At 45.5% G+C, this 13,150-nt stretch overlaps 1 protein-coding gene across 2 annotated transcripts in view; it reads right to left on the reverse strand.

The window, feature by feature from the left end:
- GTF3C2 (general transcription factor IIIC subunit 2) overlaps nucleotides 1–13,150 on the reverse strand; it is a 908,247-nt gene that overhangs the window by 110,820 nt on the left and 784,277 nt on the right. For both annotated transcript variants that reach the window (XM_086928162.1, XM_086928163.1), the window contains exon 18: nucleotides 5,101–5,208. In XM_086928162.1, coding sequence (XP_086784288.1) covers nucleotides 5,101–5,208 — 108 coding nt within the window. The remainder of the gene's footprint in view (nucleotides 1–5,100; nucleotides 5,209–13,150) is intronic.

A 13,150-nucleotide genomic window follows, 5' to 3' on the forward strand; every position in this document is an offset into this window, starting at 1 on the left:
GCCCTATATAGCCCACATCACACGCATAGTTGCTAAGGTCAGACTGATTTCCCTCGCTCGGACCGGTCATGCTTTCCAAGCACAAGGCCAGAGACACACTGTCAGATTACGATCACTGACCTAGACGAGCCTTGGAAAGGATAGCCACGGACCCCGACTAAGACCCCCACACTCTCAAACGCCTATCCTGCTACACTTCAAATAGGACCCTCTGATCCCCCCTCGCCACAGCTGCGGCATCTGCCCCCCCCCGACCCATTGACCGACGCTTATGCTTTCATTCTCTCTCCCTACTGCAGTTCTTCCACTGTTCTGGTTCGCATATTTGTTACCCTACTGGTCGACTTCTCAGTCCAGGCCTTCTATTGCTACAAACTACAACAGTCCACACGCTATCATTTCACCGCTGGACACTAAGTCCCAGCTGCCACCACACATTCCGCCGCAGAGACATAATGCAACCCCCACCACACACAGTCTGCGGGGCAAGACTGAGATAAGCACCCTTCTGGACTTAAACACCCGAACCAGAGCGATGCTTTTTAAAAAAAAAAAAATGTTTTGCCACCGACACCCATACTTCTATAGCTGTTACTGGGGGACTTCGCACACGACTGATCACTAGACACACAGACCATGGAAATGGCAGTCCCACACCGCCGACACCATGTGATCACTTTCTTGCCATAGTGAGCTATACCATCAAATACCTGTAACCACTATAACGGTATCCCGGAAGTACAATTGTCAGTTCCCGTAACGCCAATTCTGGCACAGACACCGGAGACATATCGGAACACCGGCAGCACCACAAGCAGATTAAAAGGCAAAAACCACACAGGCCTGCTTATTAGACAAACTATTTACCAAAAGATGTTCACATGTATATATTGTACTACGCCGCCGGACCCCAGGATTGCCGCCCAGAAGGCTGTGTTATCTAAATTGCATTTCATCCGATTGCCACTCTATGCTGCCGGCCCTCATGGGTTGTAGGCCATAAAAGCTGTGTAACTGAAATCTTGTGCAATAAAGGTCTTTAAATATATATATATATATATATATATATATATATATATTCAAAAAAATGGGATAGGCATCCCCTTTCCTGATAAGACCATCCTTGTCGCCTTTTTGTCGTCGACTTTAAGGCTGAAGGCAATATATTTGTGGTCCGACCAAGTTTGAGTAAGAGGGGATTCGACCTTCAGCGTGTCCAGATTTGAGCTGATACAATCTAAAATATGGCCAGCTTTGTATGTGGGTTCCACTGTATGTATCGTCAGCCTCAACACGTGTAGAATCTCCTTGAAACATAACACGTGGGGATCGCTGTTGCTGTCCAGATGGAGGTTTAAATCTCCCAATAGGGTACAATTAGCAAATCTAAGAGTTAAGTTGGTCAGGCCTTCACCCACACTTTCTAGGAACTGAGTTGCTTGTCCTGGGGGGGCGATATATCAGAACTCCAGCAAAAGTGAATGAGTCGTGGGCCTGAAAACTAAAACCAAGGCATTCTGCTCCTTTTATGTCCGGTAGTTCCATGGTGATACATTTAAGGGTGTCTCGATAGATGATTGCCAGCCCACCTCCCCGTTGGGACGGTCTATCTAGCCTCTGTAATAGAAAACCCAAAGGTAGGGCCTGAACTATATATCGGGATTAGACCAGTCTCTGAGCCATGTTTCTCTGACTAATAAACAGTCCAGATCATGTTCCGATATAAGGTCAAAAATAAGAAGTGCATTCTTGCACATGGAGCGAGCATTTATCAGACCCCCCTTTAGGAATGTGCAAGTTTCTTTCTTCGGCAGATTTTGATAAGGTGCTATTTCATATTGACATTCCAGACAGCTTATGGGACCTACCCCATTTATCAACGTTAAGGGCCTGATGGCAATGCTTAGGTTGTGCATTTGGAACTAGTGTGATATCTTTAGGAATTTGAGCTTTAGTAAATGCATGAGCGGTGAGTCCAGCCCCTGGCCCGTCCGTGGCGCGGACGGGCGCAGACGGGCTGGATTTTGGCTTGACTTTGGCGCGACAACGGCGCGCCCGCTGCGCAGAGAGGTAGCCATCTTCCTTTGTAGTCCTGTCAGCAGCGCTAGAGCGCTGGGACTTATAGTTCGCCCAATATGTCCGCAACGTAAACTCTTCCGGCGTCTCCGGCCCCAGCACGTAATCTGCTGCGTATAACCGGAGTACAGGCTAATGCGGATTCTCAGAGTGTCAGAAAGTGAGTTAAAATATCAATTTTACTAATGCGGCGCAAAGAAAAATGGGTGGAAATGCTAAACCAATTATTTAAACAAACAGCAAACTATCACACGGCTTTCTGCCTCAGGTGAACCTAGAGTCTCGTGAGCTAAAGCGCTGCCTCCCTTTGTAGTCCCGTCAGCAGCGCTAGAGCGCTGAGACTTGCAGTTCGCCCAATATGTCCGCAACGTAAACTCTCCTGGCGTCTCCGGCCCCAGCACGTAATCTGCTGCGTATAACCGGAGAACAGGCTAATGCGGATTCTCAGAGTGTCAGAAAGTGAGTTAAAATATAAATTTTACTAATGCGGCGCAAAGGAAAATGGGTGGAAATGCTAAAGCAATTATAAAAACAAACAGTAAACTATCACCCGGCTTTCCGCCTCAGGTGAGCTTAGAGTCTGAGAAGGATGGTGGTGGGATAGAGGAGGGGAAAAGGTTTGCATTTGTATAGCAGTTTTTACCCCCGTTTGGGTATTGAAGTGTTTTTTTGGCGAGTAGCACACTACTCCGGAGCCCATAAAGGATTAGTGGTGAATTAGTATAGTGAAATATGAAAGTAATTTGACTGGTGGATATTAGTCAGTTATTTGGATGGAGATGGATAGAAGAGGGGAAAAAGGGTTATTTAGCGCTTGCTACTCCTAATGAGGTGTTGAAGCACTTTTTCGGCGAATAGCACGCTACTCAGAACCCATAAAGGATTAGTGTTAAATTAGTATAGTGACATATGAAATTTGATAAGTGGACATGTTAGTCTGTTATTTCGATTGAAAAGAATAGTGTAGGGATAGAAGAGTGAAGGATTTGGATTTCTTTTTTTTTGGGACGTCTTAGCAGTGGTGGGGGGCTTGGGGTGAGTAAAAAGGGATGTGGAGGGGAAGATTTTAGAAAGGCTTGTTTGATGGATCAGTATAGTAAAAGAGGTGTCAGATGGTGCAAGGAGGGGCAGAGTAGGGGAGAGTTTAGAAAGGGCTATTTTGGGGGTCATTGTAGTGGTATGGGGTTTGAGATGAATGACAGACTTGATGTAGAGAATATATTTATGGAGGTATAAGGTGAGAACTAGGGTAGTGCATTGGAAAGAGTAGTAGAAAGAGGTTTGAGATGAGCCATAGAGTTAAGGTAGAATATATATTGAGAGCGGTATAGGGTAAGAAATGGGGTAGTGTATTGGATATGCTAAATTAGAAGTAATAAATATATAGATCCATAAGTACATGGAAAGTTTATAGATGCATAAAGGAAGTAATAGATGTAGATTAAATATATTGATAGAGGTATAGGGTGAGGGTAGTGCATTAGATATGCTTTTGTTTGGGGAGGAAAGTAATAAATACATAGATCCAAGTACATGGAAGGTATATAGATGCATAAAGGAAGTAGAAGTAGAGTAAAGATGCATTCGATAAACTCTGGTTTTCAAGTGCTGTACTTAAAAATGTATTTATTGATTAAAAAAAAACATTTGTTGGACAAGATTACACAAGGCAATACACATATATAGGTACCAATCTTTAGTACAAATAAATGCTTATATACACAGAGGGATATGCTGTATATTTCTGTTTGCGTATGGTGCTTATGTAGGGAAGAGCCAATGAGTAGTTTTTTTAAGATAAGGTCTATTTCTGATTAGGAAAGAGAGCTTTTCTTATGAAGTTACTCCAGGAGTCTTACTAGGCCACCAGTGGCACAGCATCAATATCTAAATATGCTACGCTAACTGCTTCTTTTCCTTCAATCATCTACCTTACATCCCCTCAACTCCCTGTGCAGCATTATCTGCAATACTAACTGAACCTTGGTAGTGTTCCAATTATTCACTCAGCACTCCATTGATTTCACTATTTTTTTACAGGCTTGGAAAGTCAACCTATTCTTTCAGCATGGAGCTAGAGGCCAACCCCTCAGGGAACACAGCCCTATCATGTTACCCCCTTCAGACAAGTCTGGAGATAAGAGAGGGGATGGGGTAGTAACAGTGGTTTAAGGAGAAGGGTGTAATAACAGTGCTCTAAAGGGGAAAAATGAAGGGAGGGAGGAGTTGACAACAGGATTCCTGGTCTAATCTCACATAAAAAATTGCACTGGGAACAAACACAGAGTGGCCAACGACCCTTATTCCACTTTTTCACCTCTATAGACAGTCTATTTGGGCACTATTATGTGCTAAGAGAATCATGGGGCACCCTGAAACCTAATTTGACTTGTAGCTCTGCGTGGTACACCCGGTCTCTAGCAGGTCTGACACATCGTCTAGTGCTAAACAATTTAGGAAGCTCTTACCAACCTTTAGCTACCAAAATCCCTTAACCTCAGTTACTGGGAGATGCTGAGCTCTATATTTGATTTTTGAGCCTCGGGTTTTCAATACCCTTCAGCATACATCACACGCCAAAGAATTCCTACTAGTTTAGATGCGCTTTCATTTGACTTAGTAACAAGTTACCCGCTTGGAGAATCGATCTCACATATCAGGAACGCTTCAGAAACTCGCAAAGCCACTTTAACCTGCCATTATTCCGATAAATGCTCCATTTGAAATAAAAGCGTAACAGAAAGAATGGGATGACCAATGGGTTAACTGAAAACATCATTAAAGTCCATTACAGCAATTACAATACAGTGGAAAAATGACTAACATGAAGACTTACAATCATGCATGTTAAAAAAAAGGCAACCTCATACTGCTTTACATTGAATTCTTGGCATTTTACTATGTTGCTGATAAACATAAGTCAATCAATCTTCAAGATAACTATTTGAAATATACTTGACACACTCAATTATAGTGGCTGTTAATGCACCCTGGAATTCCAATATGGCAACCAAAAATGCTTACCTTATGAACAGATTCCAGCAGCATGCGGTCAAAGATGAGGTCCCCTTTGGATTCAGAGTGCCACATTCTTTTCATTGGCTCACGGTTGAGGTATTGTTTGAAAGTTGTCTATAAAAGAGAAATGAAAAGACAGTCCGTATTAGATTACGAGTAGCTTCTTAGAATTCTTCAACACTTTAATATCTCCGCCTAGGAGCAGGGTGACATGCTGGAACACATTTTAAAAGGTAAAGCTTAATTATGTACTGTTAGAAATGGGATCTCTGGCTGGCCAAGGCTCGCCCCAAAGTCAGTCAGAGACCACCACTCCTAAGTCAGGGCAAGGGAGTTACACGCCAAGATAACCCCTGCTCAACCCCTTGGTAACGTGACACTAGCAGTAAGGCTAAACTCGGAGGCTATGTAAGTTAAGTGTTTGCGCACGCACCCCCAGCAACAACACCCAAGGCCCACCACAAAGGAAACTCCACACAAGGTTATATATAAAAATAGCCTTTGTATTGTAGCAAACACATTAGATAAAAACACACACTTTACAATGTGCCAACAGGCATGGGCAGAATTTACAGGGGATATGTACAGGACAGGGCCACATGGACCACTGACAGTGATAGGCACTTTTAGCACTAGAATACTTGTTAGAATTAGCACTTAGAACATAAAATCACTGTAGCACAAAATAGAACAGAGTACACAACCAGTAATCACTGGTAAGTACCACCTACGCAACCCTAACCACCTTAGGAGAATATTACGCAGAGAACCAGGACCTCACTAGCAACACTTGTACTAGGAAGAACAACCATCTAAGTATCTCTATACATTTAGGGGTATAGGCATAAGAACATTACACATGATGCATCACAACATTCAGAGGTGCAGGGAAAAACACATGATGCATAAACATACATTCAGCAGTTTAGAAAAGCAACTTTGTACGTGATGCATAAAAACACATTCAGAGGTACCAGAACACAGGGTGCGCAAAACATACAACACACAGTACATTTCCTAGCACCCTAAGAAGCACCTAACTCACAACAAAGTCCAGGTTGCGCCACTGCGCCAAAAACCTAAACGTAGCAGCTGCCCACTACCTGCTGGGCAGCTGAGGACAGGGACAGAACAGGGCCTAAACGCTGCAGCTGGCACCAAGTGATGCGCAGCTAGGGAAGGCCAAGGAAGGGATGAAGGAGTGCGTCTCACTCCTAAGTCCACAGAACCAGTCCCTAGAAAGAAAAACCTAAAATGGTGCAGCCGCCCACTACTTGCTGGGCAGCTGAGGATCAGCAAAACTGCGACAGGGCTCTCACTGGCCCTCTGGAGGAAAGACTGCGCAAAATTCTTGGAGCCCTCTAGGCTCTAGAAATACTGCACACGTTGGAGCCATCTGGGCTCTGAGAAATAACTGTGAGCATGGGAGCACTCTGGCTCCTTGAAGAAATCAATGCCCCCATCGTTGGAGTCACGGGCTCAGCACGGGCTCCTCTGGCCCTTTATCTCAATAATGTGCCCCAGGGAGCCATCTGGCTCTGCAACAACTGATTTGCCCCAGGGAGCTATCTTGACTCTTAAATCAATAAGGTGCCCCACATGGGCTCGTAAAACTAATGGGGCGTCGGGGGAGCCCGCAGGCTCCTTAAACAACTAGAAGTGCCCCCCAAAACTTGAGCCACGCATAGGCACTTGAGCATAGTCACTGGTGGGGCGGCCCACTACCATCTGGGGCTGCCCTAAAGGTACAATCCCACGGGGCCTAAATCAGGCACCAACCTTCGTCAGCACTGAGCCCCCTCCCCTCTTACCGGGACTCTGTAGCGGCAGAAGGCAGGCTCTGGGGTGGTCGGGATTAGCACAACGCGGGGCTCTCTCCTCCATCACAGGAGCCCCGCGCTGCTATGGACGTCCTCGGGCGCCACTTCTCTTCCCTCCTCTCGGCATCGGCGCATCGGTCCAGACTTCTCCGGACACCGCGGGGCTCCCTCAGCACAGGGGAGCCCCGCAACAGGCCGCAACACTCCTCCTCTGGTCACGGCGGGAGGGGGCAGCCAGCATCTCCGGTCACAGCAATGGCTACCACCAGGCAGGGGGAAGCGGAAACAACATCCTCCCGGCCCCGCCCACAACCAGGCGGCGGGCCGGACATCTCCTTCTGGCGTTTCCCCCGGGCTGCGGCGGTGAGATTCCGGGGCACAGAGAGGGGTAGGCACCCTCGAGGAACTTATAAATTACAAACAAAGACGCAGGGTGGGCACCTGCGCACAGGGACAGAGCAAACCAGCAGGCACCATGCAGGGTGGGCACCTGCGAGAAACCAGAGAAAGCGGGGGGAGTCACCAAGTCGGGATTCCCTCAGAACACACTGCAGCGCTGCGAGGGCAGCACAAAGAGGGTCCTTCCTCAGAACAAGGGGGCTCCAGGCATAGTAAATAAAGCGCTCTCCATCAGCTGGCATGGTTAAAGTCAAGTACAGCGCTAAGCTAAAAAGGTCCTGCAGCAAGGGGCTGGAGCAAAACAGCTCCCAGCAAAGAAAAGTCCTCCAGGTCCCCCAGGCAAGGCAGAAGGAACCAGCAACATAGTCCATCAGGCATCCAGGGGCTGGGCAGGGCCCAGGGAGATAAGCCTTCCCCTGGGCTCCAGCAGCAGTACGCCCCTGGCAGATTCTAGTCGGGAAACAAGAACATTTTACAAGAGGTCACAGCCTCTTTTTATACACACAATTCCTTTGTCTAAAGGTGCAGGCAAGGGGCAAACCAGATACAATTGGTTCCGGAGCACTTTTGTTTTTGCAAAGAAAATGAATGGGGCTTGCACTGCTCAGTGCATCAATAGTGATGTGTTTTATGATCTGTAGCGTGCTGAAGAGGTGTCGCTGCCTGGTCCCTACAGCGTATGTGGTAACAAAGTCTATTACAAAGCTGCCCAAACAAGGGGGAAGTCTCCTCCAAGCACTGCGTGAAAGACTAGACGAGTCTTCTTCACTTGAGTGATTTTAATAACGTTTTTAGAACACGAAAAATGTATTTAAAGTCTTATGGTTAGTAGTCTCTGTGTCAACACATTGTTTTCATGGTTGCAAGAATATCAAACATATTATCCAATGCTTGTTTCATCAAATTTGCTTATCCCAATGCATTTCGGGCTGTCCCTCAGCCCTTCATCAGGGGATTACTCTACAAGAAGAAAAAGAAAGAAATAGCTATCAGCCTCAACCTGAAACGATAATGGTGCTATACGTGCTGGGGTAGTGTCATGCACGGTTGTAGTTAAGAGCACCGAAGTGTGGAATGACTATAATAACTATAGGGATTTTATGCATGCTTCGTGGGTGAAATTAATGCGGAAGAGTGATTTAAAGATAAAAAACAAGCAGCTGTATGGTGGGAAAGATGCGAGCACACGTAATGTCGATACTAGAAAAATGTGACCCAAAGATTGTGGAAATGAACCAGGTGGTAGGTTTTACAAGTAGCGGGTGAAATAGAAACCCTTAACCCAGGTGTCTGACAAGCTTGAATACAAATAAGTCAGTAACTCACTGATACCATGCGGCTGTTGGTCCAAAGATCTGTAAGTACACAATAGTGCAAACGAGTGATTAGCACTCGGCGGGGAACACGATAAATTCACAGAGCTTGTCCTCAAAACGAGGTACTTACTTGGGTATAATCAGGCTCCGCATGGTTTTCTAAGGGGGTGCCCGTCTGGTGAGCTGTCGTGTGAAACCCGGTAAAGTGTGCAAAGTTGTGCCGGTGTGACGGCTGTTATAAACATTGATGATGGACTTAAACCCCGGTTATGGGCGCCATCTTGGAGTGGTAAATGTGCTGGTTAGTACGACGCGATGGGGTGAATAAAGTAAAGAGCAGATAAGTTGAAAAAGCATGGAAAAAACGGTAGAAAGACAAAACAATAAATGGAAAAAAGTAAACAATACGTGTAAAGCATTACATAAAGCATAATGACAATGAAGTTGTCTTGTGGTGATATTCATATGCACAACAATTGATAGATAGTAATAGATAACATAGGAATTCCATTCTATCATTCAACCCGTTCTGTTGCATCGTCGCCATGTAGCGGATCCAGTAATTCTCCCATTTGAGGAGTGTGTTTTTATTATGTCTGGTGGGTTTAATCTGTTCCAAAACCAAATATTTTAACTGGGCCACTGTATGGTTTTTCTCGAGGAAGTGTGCTGCTACGGTGGACTTAGCGTTTTTGGTCCGGATGTTGCTTTTGTGCTCAAGGATGCGTATTCGGATTTTTCTCTCTGTGTGGCCTATGTAGCATGAGCCACACGGACATTTGAGCATGTAAATGACGTTCGAAGAGTTAAATGTGACGTTAACTTTCAATTTGACTTTGTGTCCTTTCATTGGGTGGTTGGTGAAGTTCCCTGGTATGACATTATTGCAGTTACTGCAATTGTAACATGGCAAGAGTCCCTTGTATGTTTGAGTTTCTGTTTGGTCACTTGGTCTCGTGAGGATTTCTTTAAGGTTACGTCCTCTGGTGTAGGCAAAGATGGGTGTTTGTGCGAAGATATTGTGAAAGTCTGGTTCGGTGCTCAGTAGTGGCCAATGTTTTAAAATCATTTTGCGGAACTGGTTGCTGGTGACCGTGTATTTGGACACCACTACCATTCGTGTGTTCTCGACTTTGGGTTTGATGTGTAGCAAATCATTGCGATTGGCCTTCTTACAACGGGCTGCTGCCTTGTCTAATATCTCCTGAGGGTACCCTGGTGCTTTGAATCTTTCTGACATGTGTTTTTGTTGGTTTTCACTCTCCATGGTAGAAGACACAATGCGTTTAACTCTCAATAGTTGGGAGTATGGCAGGTTGAGTTTAAGACTAGGTCGGTGGAAAATCTTGAAATGCTATATATAGCTGCGATCCGTGGGTTTGCAAAAAATCGTGGTGGAAATTTTGCCTTCTTGCCTGTGAACTGCTACATCCAAGAAGTGGATGCTTTCTTCGTCATAGTTCGATGTGAATTGAATACGATCGTTGATCCTGTTCCAATTCTCTAAGAAATTCAAAAGACTGGTGTTGGTGCCTGCCCAAAGAATGAATATATCATCAATGAACTGGAGATATAATTTACCATGGGTCTTCCAAGCGTGGCTATCCAGGATATGTGTTTCTTCGAATACCTTCATGAATATATTGGCATAAGATGGAGCTTCACAATTGCCCATGGAAGTACCGCATAGTTGGTGAAACCAGTTACTGTTGACTGAAAAATAGCTGTGGTAAAGCGTAAATACTAGAAGTTCCATCAAAAACACTTGAAGATCAGCATCCAGAAAGGATCCTGAAAGAACTTTCTCCACAGCCTCTATGCCCAAGGCATGGGGTATGGATGTATACAGTGAACAAACATCTACTGTACAAAGTAGCAGTTCTTGTTCTTCCAATTGGTTGGTGCAAGTATTCAATTTTACCAGAAAGTCGGTGGTATCTCTGATGTATGATCCTGTGTCTAGTACAAAAGGTCGAAGATATTTATCAATGAATTTACAGATGGTCTCATGAATACTCCCTTTGGTCAACACTATGGGTCGGAATGGAGGCCTGGTCGGGTGCTTGTGTATCTTGGGCACCATATACATGATAGGTGCTGAAGGGTTGTTCAGAGCCAAGTATCGTCTTGCTTTATCGTTGATTGTACCGCTGTCGAACGCTTGTTTTATGATGTGATTTTTGCTCAGCCCCTCTCTCTATTCACAGGATGGGTCAGGGACATCAGACACACCACAGGGGGTGGAGCCAGCATTGTGAGGGGAAAGCCCAGCCCTATTCAGGTCCCAGGTGCACTCCTCCCTCAAATCACTCATGCTAATCTCATCACTCACCACCGGGGCAGACCCATCATGATTCATGGAGCCACACTCCCTAGCCAGCTCCAGCCAATCACAAGCCAGACACAAATTACACAAACATGCCAACTTCAAGAAGTGGCACTTCCACACTAGACACAATCACGCTGCATACATCATTGCGCAGCATTTAATCACACGAGTCCGCACATACCAAACTCGCATCTGCACTCCCCAAACATCAGGAACTACCAGGGACACACATATTCCCCATGCATTCCCATGGGAGGGCAGGCCAATCTCACACACGCACTCAGGGAGCGCAAGCACTTTACACTGCTCCACAGTGTCAAAGTGCACAAAGACCAGAAAATCACTATAATTATTTAATAATACCAGGCAAAAAGTTCAGGGGTGAACCTGCCAGAAGGGCCAAGTCCAACAGGAACTATAAATTAAATCCCACCCGCCCAAATGAAAAGCACGAGTGTGGCATATATCCATTGCCTTTAACGTGTAGGACTGTAGACATGGCACGTTTAAAAAGAAAGATATACTTAATTGTAGCCCTAATTCTCTTGCATGAATCGTCATTGAAGTCAAACACTGCATTTAATAATCATGTAATAAGGGTGGATTAATTAGAGGCTTTGCTCGGCCGCAAGCACGGACCCGCCGCTTCTGAGCGGATCTGCAACGCTTGAATCTTAGGCGCCAAATACAGAACAGAGGGCTCAAAAGCGAAGGATACATTTGGCAGCGGTTCAGTTTTCATGATTATTTAATCAGCCCACAGTGTTTTGTTTATGACTTCAAGTCCACAGGACACTACAACACCAACTTGGGTATTATCATATGTGTAGAACTGCAGATTCCAGAATGCCAAGCGCCCACATGGGCGAGAAGCCCGGCCCATTGGGGCGGGAACTATAACATTCAATATTTAAATCACGCAGGGGGTTCTACACCAGTTGGTTGTCATCCTGTTTGAATACGCTTTTGATTAAGGACTCTAAGTTTGAAACGTGTTAAGCCTTCACTTGTGATTAAAAAAATGATAATGACCTGGCTGCTGTCCTCGTTCCTGCAAGAGGTAATCTCCGTGTGGTCGTGCCAACAAGTGAGATTGAGATTGAGATATATATATATATATATATATATATATATATATACATATATATATATATATATATATATATATATATATATATATATCTCGGAATAGTCACCACAGATAGTTGTTCCCTGTTGCTTCTGAAGTAGTTGGTGTAGGTCAGCTCCTCCCCCAGGCAAATGTTAGTCACCTGTTGCAGCGCGCTCATGATTGACGAACCACAACTCCCAAGATGCTCAATTTTGTCTGCAACTCGGGTCGGTGAAAAATAGGGGGAGAGTTCAGATATGACTAAATCCTTAGAGCGGAACCCACAGAAGCAGGACACGATGACACACTAGACTGTCCTGAGCTCCTAAAGCCCCTCCTCTGGTCCCCTCGTACCGTCACAGTCCCTGTGCAGGAAGTCATATGAGCAGGGGCTGAATGCGTGCAGCAAAATGCCCAGAGAGAAGTGCAATACTTCAACTGCTCGAGTCCTCCTGTAACAGAGGCGGGTCCGGACACATTCGATCACTGGAAGAACAAGATTAGCCGGGAGGCGTGCCAGTAAAGTCCATACCCAGAGGCGTGGCGGGGGCTGCTGAATTGCACTGCTGGCGAATGCAAAAAATGTCTCCAAAAGTTCCTTCAACAAGAAAAGGCAGGAGCCCAGAGGGGAACAGGTAGGAAAAGCTTTATTCATTCAAATACAGCTCCAGTGGCGGCGAATGCATTTCGGCGTTTCGCTTTCCTCAGTGCCCAACCCTGGGTTAACCGGGTTCCCAGGGTTAACCCTACTATAGCCCTGGGGGGTACACTACCACTACTAACTGTACTAGGAGGTGCAGGTGCCTTAGGGGCAGTAGTGGTAGGAGCTGAGCCTTTCTTGGTGCACTCACTAAACCAGTGAGTCTTACTTTAGCAGTATTGGCACCATGGTTTCTTCTGACCATCATTCTTCTTCTTTTGGGAATTCTGGGACCCACCCTCCTTAGATTGTTGGGGCCCGGTTTAAGACCTCTGGTCATTTTGTAGATTCGGATTACTACCCTTTTGGTCTGCTTTCTTCTGGCCACCACCCTATCTCTGGTTCTGCTGCTTAACCCTGGTTCTGACTAATCTGTCTGCC

The sequence above is a fragment of the Lissotriton vulgaris genome, chromosome 6, assembly GCF_964263255.1.
Source record: "Lissotriton vulgaris chromosome 6, aLisVul1.2, whole genome shotgun sequence".
NCBI classification, from domain to species: domain Eukaryota; kingdom Metazoa; phylum Chordata; class Amphibia; order Caudata; family Salamandridae; genus Lissotriton; species Lissotriton vulgaris.